Here is a 17,329-nt window from a genome sequence, read left to right as displayed (position 1 = left end):
TTTTGATTACTTTAGACAATATAGCAATGGTCTTTGCCTTAGCTGCCCGTATTGGTGTTGTCGCAGTTGATGGTCCAGGTTGTCGATTTTCACACCTTATCAGGTTTGATAGTTCAGGTGTTGGTTCCAAAGAATCACCATTCATAATAACTGCAACTGCAAACTTTCGTTTTTTGGCCTTCCAAGAGACATTGTATTATATAAATAACTGATGCGTTGTAAACTCAGCAATCTTATTTATTCTATGGATAACATCATATAAGAAAATGCTTATATGATGTCGAACAAAATGCTTATATGATGTTCTAACATAGTACACGAAATTGTTTGCAAAAACCAAATTTAAGGCTCTTAACGAATTTTCTCAGACTTCTTACCTATCTAGATCGTTTTTTTTTTATGGGAGAATATCCCTAGGTACCAATTTTCCCGAAGAAATTTGTAGCTGTTTTCGAGAAAAAATACATGCATAAATACATAAATATACAAATATTGCTCGTTTATAAAGATATTATATAGTAATTATTTTTTTAAGAAGAAAAAACGATGTTTTTAATGTGATGGTAGCTCTTGTTTATTTGACATCATGATGTGAAGATTCAGTTTCAATGATGTTACTGCAAGACGAAGAGCTGCATTAATCTCAAGCCGAGAGTGATACCAAGCTTTAATTACTGTCACAGATAAAAATGTTCTTCCACATAAATTTATAGACAGAAATTGAATCAAAATTTGCTCAGCTTCCTCACTCAGTAATGGGTATTCATTTTCAAGAGAGACCCTAAAGTGAGCTCTTGATAAAGAAGACTTGAATTTTAATTCGAGACTCTCATCACAAGAAAGATCAGTGTGGCTTTCTCTTTCCTTTATGCTTAAATTTGTCCTCTTCGATTTTAGATACACGTGGATTTATTATTCACATATTTCCAGGTCTGGGATCTTCTTCCCTTGTGTAATGAAAATGAAAATATTATGTTAGTGACTCTAAGTGCTGTTGAATAGTCATGGATACCCCTTGATGGTTGAGGTCCTTCTCTTCCATATATTAATCAATATTTATAAACATTTGTAGATGTACATCTACCAATGGCGTCAGCCACAGTGATTTTCCTTCGAGAACCGTCTATCTTTCCTCGTAACGTACACATGTCCTTAAATTGTTTTTGCAAAGACGTGTTTAGCTGATTTAACAGAAAAAAAAATCTGCCAGATATGCCAGCTTGGCTCTCTCATCGGACAAAAGTCCTGGAAATTTCTGATTATTTTGTTGCTGAAAAAAATAATCTCATTTGTTCACGCAAGATGAAAAGTTGGCTCAGTATTTTGCCTCTCGATAACCATCTTACCTCAGCGTGAAAAAGAAGGTGAGTGTACTGGGAACCCATTTCTTTGCAGATTATTTCAAAATCCGAGAATTCAGAGCTTTATCTCTAATTTCATTCACAAATTTTATAGCACTGGATAATAATTCGCTAATTTCCGGGGGCATTTTTTATACCACAAGCTGCTCACGGTGTGTAATACAATGGGTAGACAAAATGTCTGGTTGACAAACATTTTTTACTCTTGCAACAAGTCCTGAGCAATGTCCAGTCATGTTTTTAACACCGTCTGTACAAATGCCAATTCTTTTTTTCCTCTCAATTTCGCGCTTTAGAAAATAACTATCAGGCGCTTTAAAAATCTCAAAGCTAGTTACTCTGCCCTGCAAGTTCAGCGGGAAAAAAATGTTCATCTTGTAATTCTCCTTGAAACTTAACTCTTGAAACACAATGGACAAGTGGTTTGTTTCTGACGTCTCCATTATTATGTTCGTGGATTTTCGTAAATTTCATAACAATTTCTTCAATTCTGCTCCTGAAAGTGTTACCTGACATAGGAATTAACTTCAGTCTTTCGATAGCCTTTTTTCCCAAAACAGCTTTATAGGTTTGTAATATGCAAGGTTTAATTAAGTCTTCACCTATCGTATATGGTTTTTATTGTGTGTAATTTGGGGTGCTATCAAGTAGGAAGCCATTAATAGGGACTTACCTTCAGCAACCATATTTTTCAAAGTCCTATTTGCTTTTTCATACCTTCATGCGCTCTTTGAAAATATTCACTTTGTTTGTCAAATAAATCTGGGTGTTTGATTGCAAGTGAATTTGGAGTTTTGACATTTTCAGGGTATCATGGCCCTCCAAGAGACATCTATATATATAAAAATAAGTTGTATGTGTGTTATGTCTGTCGAGTGACGTCATGTTTGTGTGTCGACTGACGTCATGTTTGTCGACTGACGAAATTACAGACCGGGACATCGGGACACAAATGACGACCTGGACACCGGGACATAGGGAATATAAATCACGACCGGGACACTCAAAGAGAAAGCGACCGGGACACAGGGAATGTTCGATTAGCAATCACCATCAACAAAGTACCGGGACACAAATGACGACCGGGACACAGGGAATATAAATGACGACCGGGACACTCAAAGAGAAATTACATACCAGGACACCGGGACACAAATGACGACCGGGACACAGGGAATATAAATGACGACCGCGACACTCAAAGAGAAATTACAGACTGGGACACCGGGACACAAATGACGACCGGGACACAGGGAAAATATAAATGACGACCGGGACACAGGGACACAACTACAACGGGGACGCCGGTGGGCACAGGGGGATATATAAATGACGACGGGGACACAGGGAATGTTCGATTAGCAATCACCATCAACAAAGCTCAAGGGCAATCATTAGAATAATGAGGTATAGATCTGAATGCAGATTGTTTTTCCCATGGACAATTATATTTTGCATAAGTTTTACGTAGTTAAAAACATATATATATATCTATCTATATTCACAGGTGGGACACAGGGACACAACTACAATGGCGCGTAACGACTTACGCGTGCGGGGGGGGGGGGGGCTAGGGGCTAAAATGCTTATATGATGTCGAACGAAATGCTTATATGATGTTCTAACATAGTACATGAAATCGTTTGCAAAAACCAAAATTACCAAATTATTTGCAATAACCAAAAACCAAAATTATAGATAAACTTTCATGATGAACAAGATAAAGAAGCCTTAGGTCCAGCTCATTACCAGGCTCTTGAATAAATCCAAATTTCAGCTAGTCTGAATCATATTTTCTTGGTATTTTGCGTTTTTCTTTTCGGCTCATTTTTGAATATTCTTTGCAATATTTGGTGGCGAGGACTGTGGATGCTCTGGTAAGTCAAATTCACTGATCAACTGACTGTTTTTGCTATGTTCAACACTATATCTTTACTTTTTCCAAAAAATTGCAAAATATTCACTTTCCTTTGCTCACTCATTATGGGTCCTTGCCTTTTCTTATTCAATTGTTTCAGGAAAGTCCATTAATTAAACAATTTTCAATTGGTAGCTGTGTACTTCACATGTTTCAACTTTAAGAACAATAGCTCATATAAGTACTAGTTTACTTTCAAGGAGCTTATGCTGGGCCGTAGAAAATCATAAAGATGTAGTTGAAAATTTAAAGCGAATGAAACTTTTTCGCCAAAATAGAAGGGCAAAAGGAAATACATCAAGTCATAGATGTATGCTCATTCAAGATCAGTATATCAGTAGAAATCCTTAAAAGCATCCTTTCATAGATGTGGGTTGATTGAAAAGTATACAGCAGTAGAAATCGCTAAATGGGCCAAAAAAAAACATGTCATTTTTTTTAGCCTTTTTCAGTCGCAATAAAGCTTTATAGTATCAAACACAACCTTTTTTTTTAATCTATGATGTGTTTCCTTCACATTTCGTTCAACATTTTCATGGACCACCAGTGGTCCATGGACCACAGGTTGGTGACAGCTGGCTTAGAGACCATCCTACGTGTACGCCTTGCTTGAGCTTTTGTTTGCTTGACAGAAAAAAAAATCAATAAGACGCCTTGTATGATCATAATAAACTAGATACAGATCTTTTTTAATTCATACCACTTTGTCTATACTTTGTTGATACCACTTTTGAAATATAGTTGCTAATTTTGTTCGTTTGGTAAGTTTCACAAACCATCTCTTCCTTTTCGCTTATGGTTAAAATTCACGTGGTTAATGTGTTATGATTAACAGGTTTACCACCCTCTCTTCCTCCTTTCTCACCTTATCACTTCTCCTCTTCTCTCCTACCCATCCCTCCCTTTTCCTTTCTTTCCTCTCTCTTTCCCTCCCTCCTTTTCGCAAACAAACATGGTAAAATTCTGTCAAAAAGTTTTTTTTTGCGAATGAGATGTTAGTAATTAGGCATGTATATACAAATTTATTTGGGGGGGGATTTTATTAAATTCCAAAAAAGGAGAGGTATATGGGAAATTACAGGATCAATATAAAAGATCCAGAGATTTTTAGGAGAATGGGCTAGGGACTTGGTACTTCTGCTTCATATTTGACAAAAATAAGGCCTGTCTGTTTAATAGTGTTTGCATTGACGAATTAGCTTTATTCTCGCCTTTTTTGCTATTTACGAGAAAATTAGCAAGTTTTTCCTCCCACTAAAATTTGGCATACGAGTTGGGATTGTTTGCATCTATATGCTTGATTATTCATGCGAGATGTAATAATAGCCACCATTCTCCTGTATGGAATAGAGTAAGGGAAAAAATCAGATGTAATCCTAAGTAGTGAGAATTGTTAATATTAGAAGATAAAAAACTTAGATTTGACAGAAAATAAGGTATTTAGTAACATCTAGTGTCATTTGACTGACTAAAAACTGAGAATCTGCACGCCAAAGGAATATTTAAAAAAAATTACATAGTTTGAAATCAATATTTTTCTGAAGATCTGTAATTCAACTTTTTTTTTTTTTTTTTGCAGGATGACTCCCACCCCACTTGGAGAAGGTAAGAGTACCACAACTATTGGACTCAGCCAAGCCCTGGGGACACATTTAAAAAGAAATGTCATTGCATGCGTGCGTCAACCATCTATGGGACCCACTTTTGGAGTAAAAGGTGATCTTTTGTTTTAGCAAAATTCTTCAATTTTCTTTTCTTAGACGGAAAGAATTTTATTTATTGAAGAAATCAAGAAAGATGTTTTTAATCAAAGTTTTGGCAAGTCCTGGGTTATTCAAGCTTAACCAAAAATTATATACTGCAAGTTGTGTTTTGGTATGAAACATGGGCATACAGAAAGTTAAAGCAATTTCAGCTTGACCTTGAATGTTTTATATTGTGAATTCGATGTACTCTCTATGAAAAAGGGTACTTAACATGATGGTGAATATTATGGTATTCAGTAATTGTATTTTAGCCTAAGTTCAACATGACGTCCTCAATGTGACGGCACAAAACAAACACATTGTCAGGTTTTTTTTTTGCCTCAAACCTAAATTTGACACATATATGATGTGTTTTGATGAGCTCGCTTTTGATATTAAACTATGTTTTTTTAATGTTAGTAAAGAGTGACGTCCAAGCTTCAAACGAAAAGAAATTATACAAAATATAAGGGGTGCCACTTCTCCTTAAGCCCCCTTCTGACTCTTGACGGTAAAGCTTCAATATGTTGTAGTCCATACTTTCACTAACTTCAATTGGACAGAAATTGTCCAAAATATAAGGGGCGTCACTGCTCCCCTAATCCCCCTCCTTACACTTCACGCTAAAATTTCTGTATATTATAATCCATACTCTCAATAAAAAGACGTAAACTTTAAAGTTTGGTGTAAATTTGTTTAATGTAAGTAAAGAGTGACGTTCAAAATTCAAACTAATAGAAATTGTCCAACTCTCAATAATTTCAAACAAATGGAACTTGTCCAAAATATAAGGGGCACCACTGCTTGCCTAAGCTCCCTTGTCGCTCTTCACACTAAAACTTAAATATATTATAATCCGTGCTCTCATAGGCAGTGCAATTGGGCTGCCTAAGTAAAGAACGATGTTGACACTTTTTTTTGGACTAGAGGGAGTTGTACAAACTTCAAAAGGGGCTCATTTGATCGGAAATTGTAAGTTCTAGTACACTTTTTAATAATCGAGTGTGAATGGAAAGCACCCCCCCCCCACGCCAATCTTTTCCCCAGATACATCCAATCCAAATTTTGAGATAGCCATTCTGTTCAGAGTTGTTGAAAGGTCCAGTGATTATGTCTCTACCCATATTTTCACAATCCTATCTGATTGAAATTTCGAGATAGCCATTATGTTCAAAATAGTCCAAAGAACGTATAACAATGCCTCCAGGGTCGACCCGACCCCCCAGAGACCTGGGACAAAGGTTGTAACTTATGCCCTGGGGGTATACAAGGTTTTTATGGAATGGATGGTTGCATAAACTTTGGTTGGTGCTCATTTGATTTGAAATTGGAACTTATAGTGCCCTTTTTAAGAGTCAAAAGTGGTTTGAGAGTAACCAGCCCCGAACTGTAGTAAGGAGCGACCCGGCTCAATAGTAACCAAAACTCTAAAAAATGAGCTACATCAAAAGAATCGCATTTTATTGCTGATTTTAAATATATAAGTTTCATCAAGTTTAGTCTTACCCATCAAAAGTTACGAGCCTGAGAAAATTTGCATTATTTAAGAACATAGGGGGAAACACCCCCTAAAAGTCGTAGAATCTTAACGAAAATGACACCATAAGATTCAGCGTATCAGAAAACCCTACTGTAGAAGTTTCAAGCTCCTATCTGCAAAAATGTGGAATTCCGTATTTTTTGCTAGAAGACAAATCACGGGTGCGTGTTTATTTTTTATTTTTTTCCCAGGGGTCATCGTATCGACCAAGTGGTTCTAGAATGTCACATGAGGGCTCATTCTAACGGAAATGAAAAGTTCTGGTGCCCTTTTTAAGTGACCAAAAAAATTGGAGGGCATCCAGGCCCCCTCCCACGCTCATTTTTTTCCCAAAGTCAACGGATCAAAATTTTGAAATAGCCATTTTGTTCAGCATAGTCGAAAACCATAATAACTATGTCTTTGGGGATGACTTACTCCCCCACAATCCCTGGGGGAGGGGCTGCAAGTTACAAACTTTGACCAGTGTTTACATATAGTAATGGTTATTGGGAAGTGTACAGACGTTTTCAGGGGTATTTTATTTTGTTTGGGGGTGGGGCTGAGGGGAGGGGGCTATGTTGGAGGATCTTTCCTTGGAGGAATCTGTCATGGGGGAAGAAAAATTCAATGAAAAGGGCACAGGATTTTCTAGCATTACTATAAGAAAACAATGAAAAATAAACATGAAAACGTTTTTTCAAATGAAAGGAAGGAGAAGCATTGAAACTTAAAACGAACAGAGATTATTACGCATATGAGGGGTTCTAAAAATACTTTAGCATAAAGAGCGAAGTATTTAGGAGGAGATAAATACCTCGCTCTTTATGCTAAGGTATTTTTAGTAATTTCAACTATTTATTCTACGGCCTTTCTGATTCAGGGGTCATTCTTAAAGAATTGGGACAAAACTTGCGATTTAGTGTAAAGAGCGAGGTATTAACGAGGGTACAAACCCCCTCGTATACATAATAAAAATATAAGATTATGAAAGTTTGTTACGTAAGTTAATTCTTAAGTTACGTATATTTTTTACTAATAAATCGTTAAAAATTAAAAGTTCTAGTTGCCTTTTTAGGTAACCGAAAAATTGGAGGGCAACTAGACCTCCTTCTCCACCCCTTATTTCTCAAAATCGTCTGATCAAAACTAAGAGAAAGCCATTTAGCCAAAAATAGAATTAATATACAAATTTCATTTTAATAATTTATGTGCGGAGAGCCAAAACCAAACATGCATTAATTCAAAAACGTTCAGAAATTAAATAAAAAAAAACTATTTTTTTTAGCTGAAAGTAAGGAGCGAAATTAAAACTTAAAACGAACAGAAATTACTCCGTGTATGAAATGGGTTGTCCCCTCCGCAATCCCTCGCTCTTTACGCTAAAGTTTGACTCTTTGCCACAATTTTACTTTTTAAAACAATTAAAAACTCTAGCGCAAAGAGCGAGGAGTTGCGGAGGAGACAACCCATTTCATATACGGAGTAATTTCTGTTCGTTTTAAGTTTTAATTTCGCTCCTTACTTTCAGCTAAAAAAATTAGTTTTTTTTTATTTAATAAAAAGGACATGTCGACAATGTTATAGCAACGGCTATAATATTATTATTGATATGTTAAAGGAGCTAATTTGATTGAAAATTAAAAGCTCTAGTACCCTTTTTAAGAGTTAATAGTGATTTGATAGAAATCAGCCCTCCTCCTTAGCCCATAATTTTCCGAACACTTCCAATTAAAAGTTTAAGACAGCCATTTTGTTCAGCGTAGCTGAACGGTCAAATAACTATATTTCTAGGATTATTTGGTTGACCAACCCCTCCCCCTCCCCCAAGTATTGCAATTTGTCCATTGTGTATAAAAACTAACTTTTTTTTTAATTCAAGCCGCACTATATGTATGCTGGTTACCAATGAGACATCTCGGCAATATCCCAAGAACGACTGAAGGTATTAAGTTCAAACTTTCGGGGTTACTTCGATTACTACTTCTATTATTACTTTTACTACTTACTTCTGCTCTTAAAATTTAACTGAATCAAAAAAGTGTTAGTGTATCTATGCTGTCAAAGAGCATAGATACAAATTTTTGGGAATGGTATTAGATTTTATTTTTCAGGTCAACTAGAGGAGGTATAAAACTAAATTAAACACTGCCATTTGTGTCAAGATTTTCAAAACGGTGTGTGTTGTAAAAGTTTTTTGGAAAAGTTTCTCCAGTATACAAATAGACGGCCAAACTATAAATTCTTAAAGAAAAAATTAAAAATATTTAAACTGTTATTTTCATTTTCTCTGAAAAAGACTATCTCAATATACGACGAACAGAAATTGATTAAAAAAAACTGTTTCCATTAAACAAGTTTTTCAAAGATAAGTAAAGAACTAAATCAAACCAAAAATGAACAAAAAAAAGAATCAAATGAGTCCCCTCCGAAGTTTATATGACGACTCTTTCTATGTATGCCCTCAGGGCATAACTTACAACCCTTGCCCTGACGGATGTGGGGGGGAGGTTGCCATCCTCAAAGACATAATTTTTTGACCTTTCATCTACGCTGAACAAAATGGCTATTTCTAAATTTCGATTGGATGTGTTTTGGGAAGCGATGGTTGTGGGGTTGGGGGGGGGGGTGGTTGTTGGTTGCCCTTCAATCCCTTTTGACTATTAAAAGGGCACTATCTTTTCAATTTCCAATTTAATGAGCCGCTTTTGAAGTTTCTACGAAAACTCCTATACGAAGTGCCCTCGTCTAAAAGAAAAGAAAAAAAATACTTTGTCCCCACATCGCTCTCTACTTAGGCAGCGCTATTGCGCTGCCTATGATTACACACATCTAATGCTTCATATCGCTTGATATCGAATGAGATATCGCTGTAAAGCTTTACATCATTCTCAAACAAGCTAATCGTTCTGCGTCGAGAGACCCGAGTCAGTGTGGAATCTAGTAAAAAACTACACTCCACTACACTAAAAACAAAAGAGAAAGGAAGTCTTGCGGGTATCTAAATACATCTAAAAATATTTTCTAAAATTTCTTATATACAAAAATATCTGTATCTAAAGGATATCTAAAAATATTTAAACTATTATTTTTAATTTGCGCTTTACTGAAAAAATACAAATGAATCTGCAGTATCAGTTTAATATACATTGGGGACTGGCTGCCCTCCGATCACTTTCGATTATTAAAAAGGGAACTAGACGTTGCAATTTTCAATCAAATGAGCCCCTTTTGATGTTTCTAAGACAACTCCTTCTGTATGAAGTGCTCTGGTCTAAAACCGAAATTATATGGAGAGGGGGGGGGGGCGTAGCTGTCCTCTGATCACTTTGACTTTCAAAAAGGGCTCTAGAAATTATGACTACCAGTCCAGTGAGTCCTCTGAAATTTATACGACGACTCTTTCTATAAAAACCTTATATTCCCTCAAGGTATAGCTTACAATCCTTGTCTTGACAAATGTGGGGGGGGGCTGAAAAAATGGCTATCTAAAAATTTGATTGGATGTATTTTGGGAAGCAATGGGCGTGGGATGGGGGGGGGGTCTGGTGGCCCTTCAATCCCATCGACTATTATAAAGGGCATTAGCCCTTTCAATTTCCAATCGAATGAGCCGCTTTTGAAATTTCTACGAAAACTGCTCCTATGCGAAGTACCGTGGTCTAAAAGAAACAAAAATACATTGTGCTCATCGAAAATAACAATCCGTGATAAAATCTGCTTAGCATACTCCTGCATCATCAATTTGATTCTGGAAGGCTACTGCTCTAGCTATATAATTCACCACGTGAAATTTCTCCTGGTTAATAAATACACAATTTGATTAAGCCCATTAAGCAGTTCATTTAAGTCTTCCTGTTCAAGAGCCGCATCAAATAGGAATGAGATGTCGCTGTAAAGCTTTACACCATCCTCAAAGAAGCTACTCTTACTATGTTGAGTTACCCTAGTCAAATCAATAATGGATATACAAAATAAAACTGGTCTCTAGGGGCTATCTTGTGGGACTCCACTCAAAAACTATTCTCCACTACATTATAAACAAAAGAGAAAGAAAATCTAGCGAATATCTAAATATAATTAAGATGCTTTATCGGTTTCATATTTTTATTTCGCGCAGAATGGATAACAAAAAAAAAAAATCATAAATCCAAAGGCAATAAATTTTGCTACTTCTTTTTAAACCGAAATGCTGTAAATTTCAACGAATTTGACAGAAATTTTGGCCACCAAGGCATAGAAGTTCCTCAAAAAATGTTCGGGATGGTGATTCAACTTTGAACTAGGAGTTTAAAGCGGGTTATTTCCTCCATAATCGTTCTATTTTCTTTTTCAAGTGCTTCAATTCTATTTCTCAGGGCTTGAACATAATTCTTTTTTCTCTCTCTGTAATTTTTGGCTATCTGCCCAGCTCTAGTATTGTTATTGCTGCATATTCTGTTTCGTCTTTTGGTGCGAGGTTCGTTTTGCTCAGTTTCGTCTGGTTCTGTTTTATGGTTATATCTTGACACAGTACTGCTCTTCCTTTCTTTAATGTGTAATAGTTTTTGGCTGACGCCATTTATCTTCTCTTTTCTTCGTTTTGCTAATGCAATGTGACTGGTTTTCCTGGCTTTTAGTTCATGTTCCAAAATTTCTTCTGGCATTTTCCACTCATCGTCTGAATCTTCTAAGTCAGAAAACTCATAGCCGCATCTTCTTAAAGCCTCATCTTTAGTTTCACAAGCTACATCTATGTCAAAGTCATATTCAAACTTCAAATTCAACAGACTATTTGATGCTCGTGTATTATAACGTTTGGTAGAATTCTTAACAAGCTCGAACGCACTAGCCATTTCAATGTTCAATGCTTCACAAAGTTAAAATTACGAGTTGCTCTTGGCAATAAGGCTATTTTACAACTGAGATGTAACAAGAGCGAGCGAGTTATTTATACAGATTGTGGAGGATCAGCTGACTTTTGGAAGTTGACCAATCACAGCGAGAGTACAAGATGACGTCACTTCGCATCTTTTACCAGCTTCTTTGACATAGGGAAATTTTTTTGGTGACTGTTGAATGATGACTTTTCTTTTCTGTTTTTCTTTTAATTATTGGAAAAAACTAATATGTTGTTATTATTGAGACAATTAAAAAAAATTGAGTGCAAAGTAATAGCGTTCAAAATTAAATTAATATCATAGGGCATTGGCCATTTCTAGAATTTGAATATATTTCATAATATATTTAATATTAATGAATCTTTATATACAAAGATTGAATTAACTACTAATCAGTCTTAAATACAACAGATTTGGATTCTTCTGCAGTTGATTTTTATTTTAACTTTCCTCGTTTCAATGGTATGCTCTGTGATTTAAGAAAAAAATAGCAATTTCTATTTGTAATTTCAATGCAGTTAAAACAATACGCTATCTTAGAAATTTCAATCCATATGAAGTTGGTTTTATTTTTGGGAAAGTTGTAGTTTTGCTCCACAAAATGGCAGAATAGACCACTTTTGTAGAACACAGTTGATGGGTGAGGACAGTGGTATCATGTCATATTTAGGTAATTAAATGTAATAGATACCGAAAATCCAGTTTTTTTGGAAACTTGTATTTTACTCCGGCCTAATTACTTTTGGTCACCGAAAAAGGCTACTAGAACTTTGGATTTCCGTTTGAATGAGCCCTCTCCTGGTCTCCTAGGACCATTGGTTCGGTACAATCACCCCTTGGAAAAAAAAACATAAAAAAACTTGATCTTTCTTCTGAAATAGAGAACAAAATTCCACATTTTTATAGATGACAGCTTAAAACCTCTCTGGTATTGTGCTCTGATATGCTGAAAATGATGGGGTGATATTTATTTACATCAGCTGACTTTTTGGAGGTATTCCCTCCTTTTTTTGAAAACGGGACAAATTTTCTCAGACTTGTAGCTTTTCATGGGTGACATTGAAGTTAATGAATTTTATATATTGAACCAGCATCAACATACAATTCCTTTGAATTGTCTACTGTTATCAAATTTCCGTTGTTAGAGTTTCCGTCACTGTGTGGCCTAATAGCTCGTGATAGCGAATTTTTGTGTAAGGAGGTGGGGATGTAAACGTCAGATATGGGGTCTTCAACCATGGAGATTGTGATGGTAACCTTTTCCTTTTTCCCCTGCCTTTCCTAAAAGTAACATATGCACATTAACATTAAATTGCAACCCCTATTTTAAGCTTTGAGGTAATCTAGATATGGCAGGAAGTATTACCATTTTGGTGCTATATGGCAGTTTGTGATGGCGTTATATACATTTCACGACGGTGTAGAGTCTACCGTCTACAGTCTATACTGTAGACGGTTTAGACTAATGACAGAGTTATATGCACTTTACGACGGTATAGACAATAAGGTAACCTAGAACTTAAAGTGTTATCCTCCGCTCAATACGACCTTGAATGCTCTTTTCAACTACAAATCTACAAAATGTATAATTAAATGGTCACCAGTTTTGAAAAGAGACTTGGAGCATCTCCGTTTGATGTTGCCTAGGTGCTAATTCAAGTGGTGGCAATACAAGGGGAGGAGTGCGCCTGTTCCTCCTAGATTCTTGTCACTGCCTAAATTTTGAAAGTACCTTGTTTGGATCATTTTTCTTGGAAAAGGCTCTTTTTTGGTATTTTTGTTTAGAAAACTGGAAAATAGCCCAAAGTTGACTTTTTGGGTACCATATGGCACTTCGAGGGTGTCGTCAAGTTGATTTTATAAAGGGATTGAATGTGAAAATTAGCTTATATATGAGCCCTTATACGGCTCTGTATTTCGGTCCAGCGCATGGCTACCGACGAAGAAAAAGAAAGCTGAAAAAAGAGGACACATCAGGGCTATCCCCGCAAAAAAGCGATTGTCCTTGCTGTTCAAAGTGGGGGAGGAGTTGTAAGTTTCTTTTAGAGGGTTTTCTATAAAGGCGATTCAAATGTGTTCTGATAGTTTTTGTACTCATCGTCCAATTGCATAATTACGGTCTTTGCCCATCAAAAGGCAAAGCCTATTTTGTACCCTTCTGCTATTTTAAACAAAACGGGTATCGAAAAATTAGAGGCTCGTCTTTGAATTTCCAGCAGCTCTCAAATGACAGCTCTCCAAGGAGCTGTCATTTGGATTTTCTTGTTGGATACCATACTGATGAGCAGTATTCAACAGTATGTACAGCCTTTGTCTTGTACAATGCAGTAAATATTTTCACATTGAATTTTTTGAACATCATTTTGATGGAAAGCAAAAGAAGACAAAAGTCTTCTTTGTTTATTACACACATCTAAGTGTTGCGTGTCTAACTTGTCGAAAATAACACTGAGATCCCTGATTAGTCAGCAGAGCATACCTCTACATCATCAATTTGATTCTGGGATGCTACTGCTCTTGCTAGATAATTTACCACGTGACGTTTCCCCTGGTTAATAAACATTGAATTTGAATTACACCCATCAACCAATGAATTTAAGTCTCCCTGAAAAAGAGCCACACCAACTAGGAATGAGATATCGCTGTAAAGCTTTATATCATCCTCAAACAAGCTAATCGTTCTGTGTCGAGAGATGTGAGTCAGTGTGGGACTCCAGTAAAAAACTATACTCCACTACACTAAAAACAAAAGAGAAAGGAAATCTCGTAGGTATCTAATACATCTAAAAATATTTTCTAAATATTTTATATGTAAAAATATCTGTATCTAAAGGATGTCTAAAAATATTTAAACTAATATTTTTAATTTGCACTTTATTGAAAAAAAAAAAATACAAATGAATCTGCAGTGTCAGTTTAATATGCATTGGGGACTGGCTGCCCTCCGATCACTTTCGATTATTCAAAAGGGAACTAGACATTGCAATTTTCAATCGAATGAGCCTCTTTCGATGTTTCTACGACAACTCCTTCTGTATGAAGTGCCCTGGACTAAAACCAAAATAATATGGGGAGGGGGGAGTAGCTGCCCTCTGGTCACTTTGACTTTTAAAAAAGGCACTAGAAATTCTGACTACCAGTCCAATGAGTCCTCTGAAATTTATACGACGATTCTTTCTATAAGAACCTTATATTCCCTCAGGGCATCGCTTACAACCCATGTCTTGACAAATGTGGGGGGAGGGGGCTGAGAAAAATGGCTATCTAAAAATTTGATTGGATGTGTTTTGGAAAGTGATGGGCGTGGGATGGGTGGGGAGTCTGGTGGCTTTTCAATCCTATCGACTATTAAAAAGGACACTAGCCGTTTCAATTTCCAATCGAATGAGCCGCTTTTAAAATTTCTACGAAAACTGCTCCTATGTGAAGTACTCTGGTCTAAAAGAAACAAAAATACATTGTGCCCATCGAAAATAACAATCCGTGATACAATCTGCTTAGCATACTCCTGCATCATCAATGTGATTCTGGGATGCTACTGCTCTAGCTATATAATTCACCACGTGAAATTTCCCCTGGTTAATAAATACACAATTTGAATTAAGCCCATTAAGCAATTCATTTAAGTCTTCCTGTACAAGAGCCACATCAACTAGGAATGAGGTATCGCTGTAAAGCTTTACACCATCCTCAAAGAAACTACTCTTACTACGTTGAGTTACCCTTTTCAAATCAATAATGGATATACAGAATAAAACTGGTCTAAACAGGCTGTCTTGTGGGACTCCACTCAAAAACTTTTCTCCACTATATTATAAACAAAAGAGAAAGAAAATCTAGCGAATATCTAAACATAATTAAGATGCTTTATTGTTTTCATATTTTTATTTCACGCAGAATGCATAACAACAAAAAAAAAAAAAAAATCATAAATCCAAAGGTAATAAATTTCGCTACTTCTTTTTAAACCGAAATGCTGTAAATTTAAATGAATTTGACAAAAATTTTGGCCACCAAGGCATAGAAGTTCCCAAAAAAATGTTTGGGATGGTGATTCAACTTTGAACTAGGAATTTAAAGCGGGTTATCTCCTCCATAATCATTCTATTTTCTTTTTCAAGTGCTTCAATTCTATTTCTCAGAGCTTCAACATAATTCTTTTTTCTCTCTCTGTAATTTTTGGCTATCTGCCCAGCTCTAGTAGTGTTATTGCTGCATATTCTGTTTCGTCTTTTGGTGCGAGGTTCGTTTTGCTCATTTTCTTTTGGTTCTGTTTTATGGCTATATCTTGACACAGTACTGCTCTTCCTTTCTTTAACCCTTTCATTCCTGTGGTCACCATACGGATACCGCTCGCCTCCTATTTTTTTTCTCTCGACTCGAAAAAGTCACAACCGTGATTTCTTTTCCACTAGATAGCGCTTGCTTGACTCTGTCGCGTTTGAATTTATTGTCCCTCAAGGCTTTACCCGAGCGGTCGAGCGAGCGTCCAAGTTAGACAAAACATAAAATGTCGAAAAAGAGGAAAGGTGCAGATTTCGACCTCGATGATCTGGACCATTCTGGTAAGTTCAGAGCCTGATTATGATCTTATTTTGTAGCTAAGAATGCGTTCTTTCGAATGAGATATCACTAGTCTAATTCTGAGCTGTAGTTTAGCCGCAAACAAGGTTGCTAACGATCGGTTACCAAATGGTCACGTCAGGCATTCAGTGCCAAACCATACCTAGGCAGATTTGTACAGCAAACGAGGCAGCAAGTCCTTTTTATGATCGGGAATAGGCACTTTTTCTTTCTGTTCCTCCTTTTTACTGAAACAAGGGTAAAAAAGCTATTTTGTGGGATGTCTCAGGCAAGTGTTGAGGCCAATGGCCTATTTTATTGCAATATACTATTATTATTGTTATTATTAAGTGATGCACTTACCTTGAATTTCTTTTCAGCTGATCCAAGCACGAGCTCTGACTCCATGAGAGGTCATGGTCCCAAGCCCTTGGAAGAGAGACTGATCAAGGAAAGAAGTAGAAGAGTTACCAAGAAAATGACTGCAGAAGAAGCAGCAAGGCTTTTATTCATACGTGATTGTGATTCAGATCTCGATATCTCTTCCGACGACGACGACCCAAACTGGGCACCAGACAATCCAGATCAAGAATTTCAGCCTTTACGTTCTCTCAACTGTTATGGCAATGAAGACGGAAGGGATGAAGAGGATATCGACCAAACAGACGACATCCCTTTAGCAATGCTTGGCAGGTTCGAGTTAGACAATGGCGATGGCACGGATCAATTCGATTTGCCTCTCCCGGGCTTGAATGATACAACAGCGTCAAACAGTTCTTCAAGCACATCATCGGCACCAGTGTCAGCTTCTTCTGCAATACAGGCAGCAACAGTTACTGCACCTGCTGAACCCTTTGTCCTTACAAGAGCTCAAAAAAATGCTCCTTCCCAAGCAGTGGTCGGTCTAGTAACTCCAACTGATGCTCCTCAGGTCACGGCAAAACCAGTAGCAAAAAAGAAGGTAGCGAAGGAGGCAAAGCAATACAAGTGGATAAAAACAGAGCCCGAACCTCGAAATATTACATGGAAGGGTTCTATGCCACACTATGACGAGGTACCAACGCCCCTTGATCTCTTCCGAATGTTTATCACAGAAGACATTCTTTCAAACATTGTGGACCAAACGAATCTGAATGCCATGAGAAAGAAGAATCTTGCTCTGAAACTTTCCCTTGAAGAGCTGCGCAGATTTCTTGGAGTTCAAATGCTTATGAGCATTCTCAAACTTCCGGCTGTTAGAATGTACTGGGAGAATGGAATACGATATTCCCCGGTGGCTGATACCATGAGCAGAGATAGGTTCATCAGCTTGAGGTCTTTTTCCACATTTGCGATGACACCTT

General features: G+C 36.7%; 1 protein-coding gene across 2 annotated transcripts in view; it reads left to right on the top strand.

The window, feature by feature from the left end:
- Nucleotides 1–17,329, top strand: part of LOC136026287 (C-1-tetrahydrofolate synthase, cytoplasmic-like) — a 98,043-nt gene that overhangs the window by 43,555 nt on the left and 37,159 nt on the right. For both annotated transcript variants that reach the window (XM_065702688.1, XM_065702687.1), the window contains exon 8: nt 4,859–4,995. In XM_065702688.1, coding sequence (XP_065558760.1) covers nt 4,859–4,995 — 137 coding nt within the window. The remainder of the gene's footprint in view (nt 1–4,858; nt 4,996–17,329) is intronic.

This window comes from Artemia franciscana, chromosome 4, assembly GCF_032884065.1.
Source record: "Artemia franciscana chromosome 4, ASM3288406v1, whole genome shotgun sequence".
Classification (NCBI taxonomy): Eukaryota; Metazoa; Arthropoda; class Branchiopoda; order Anostraca; family Artemiidae; genus Artemia; species Artemia franciscana.
The sequence above is the reverse complement of the archived record's forward strand: the minus strand, read 5'-3'. Positions and strand labels throughout refer to the sequence as shown.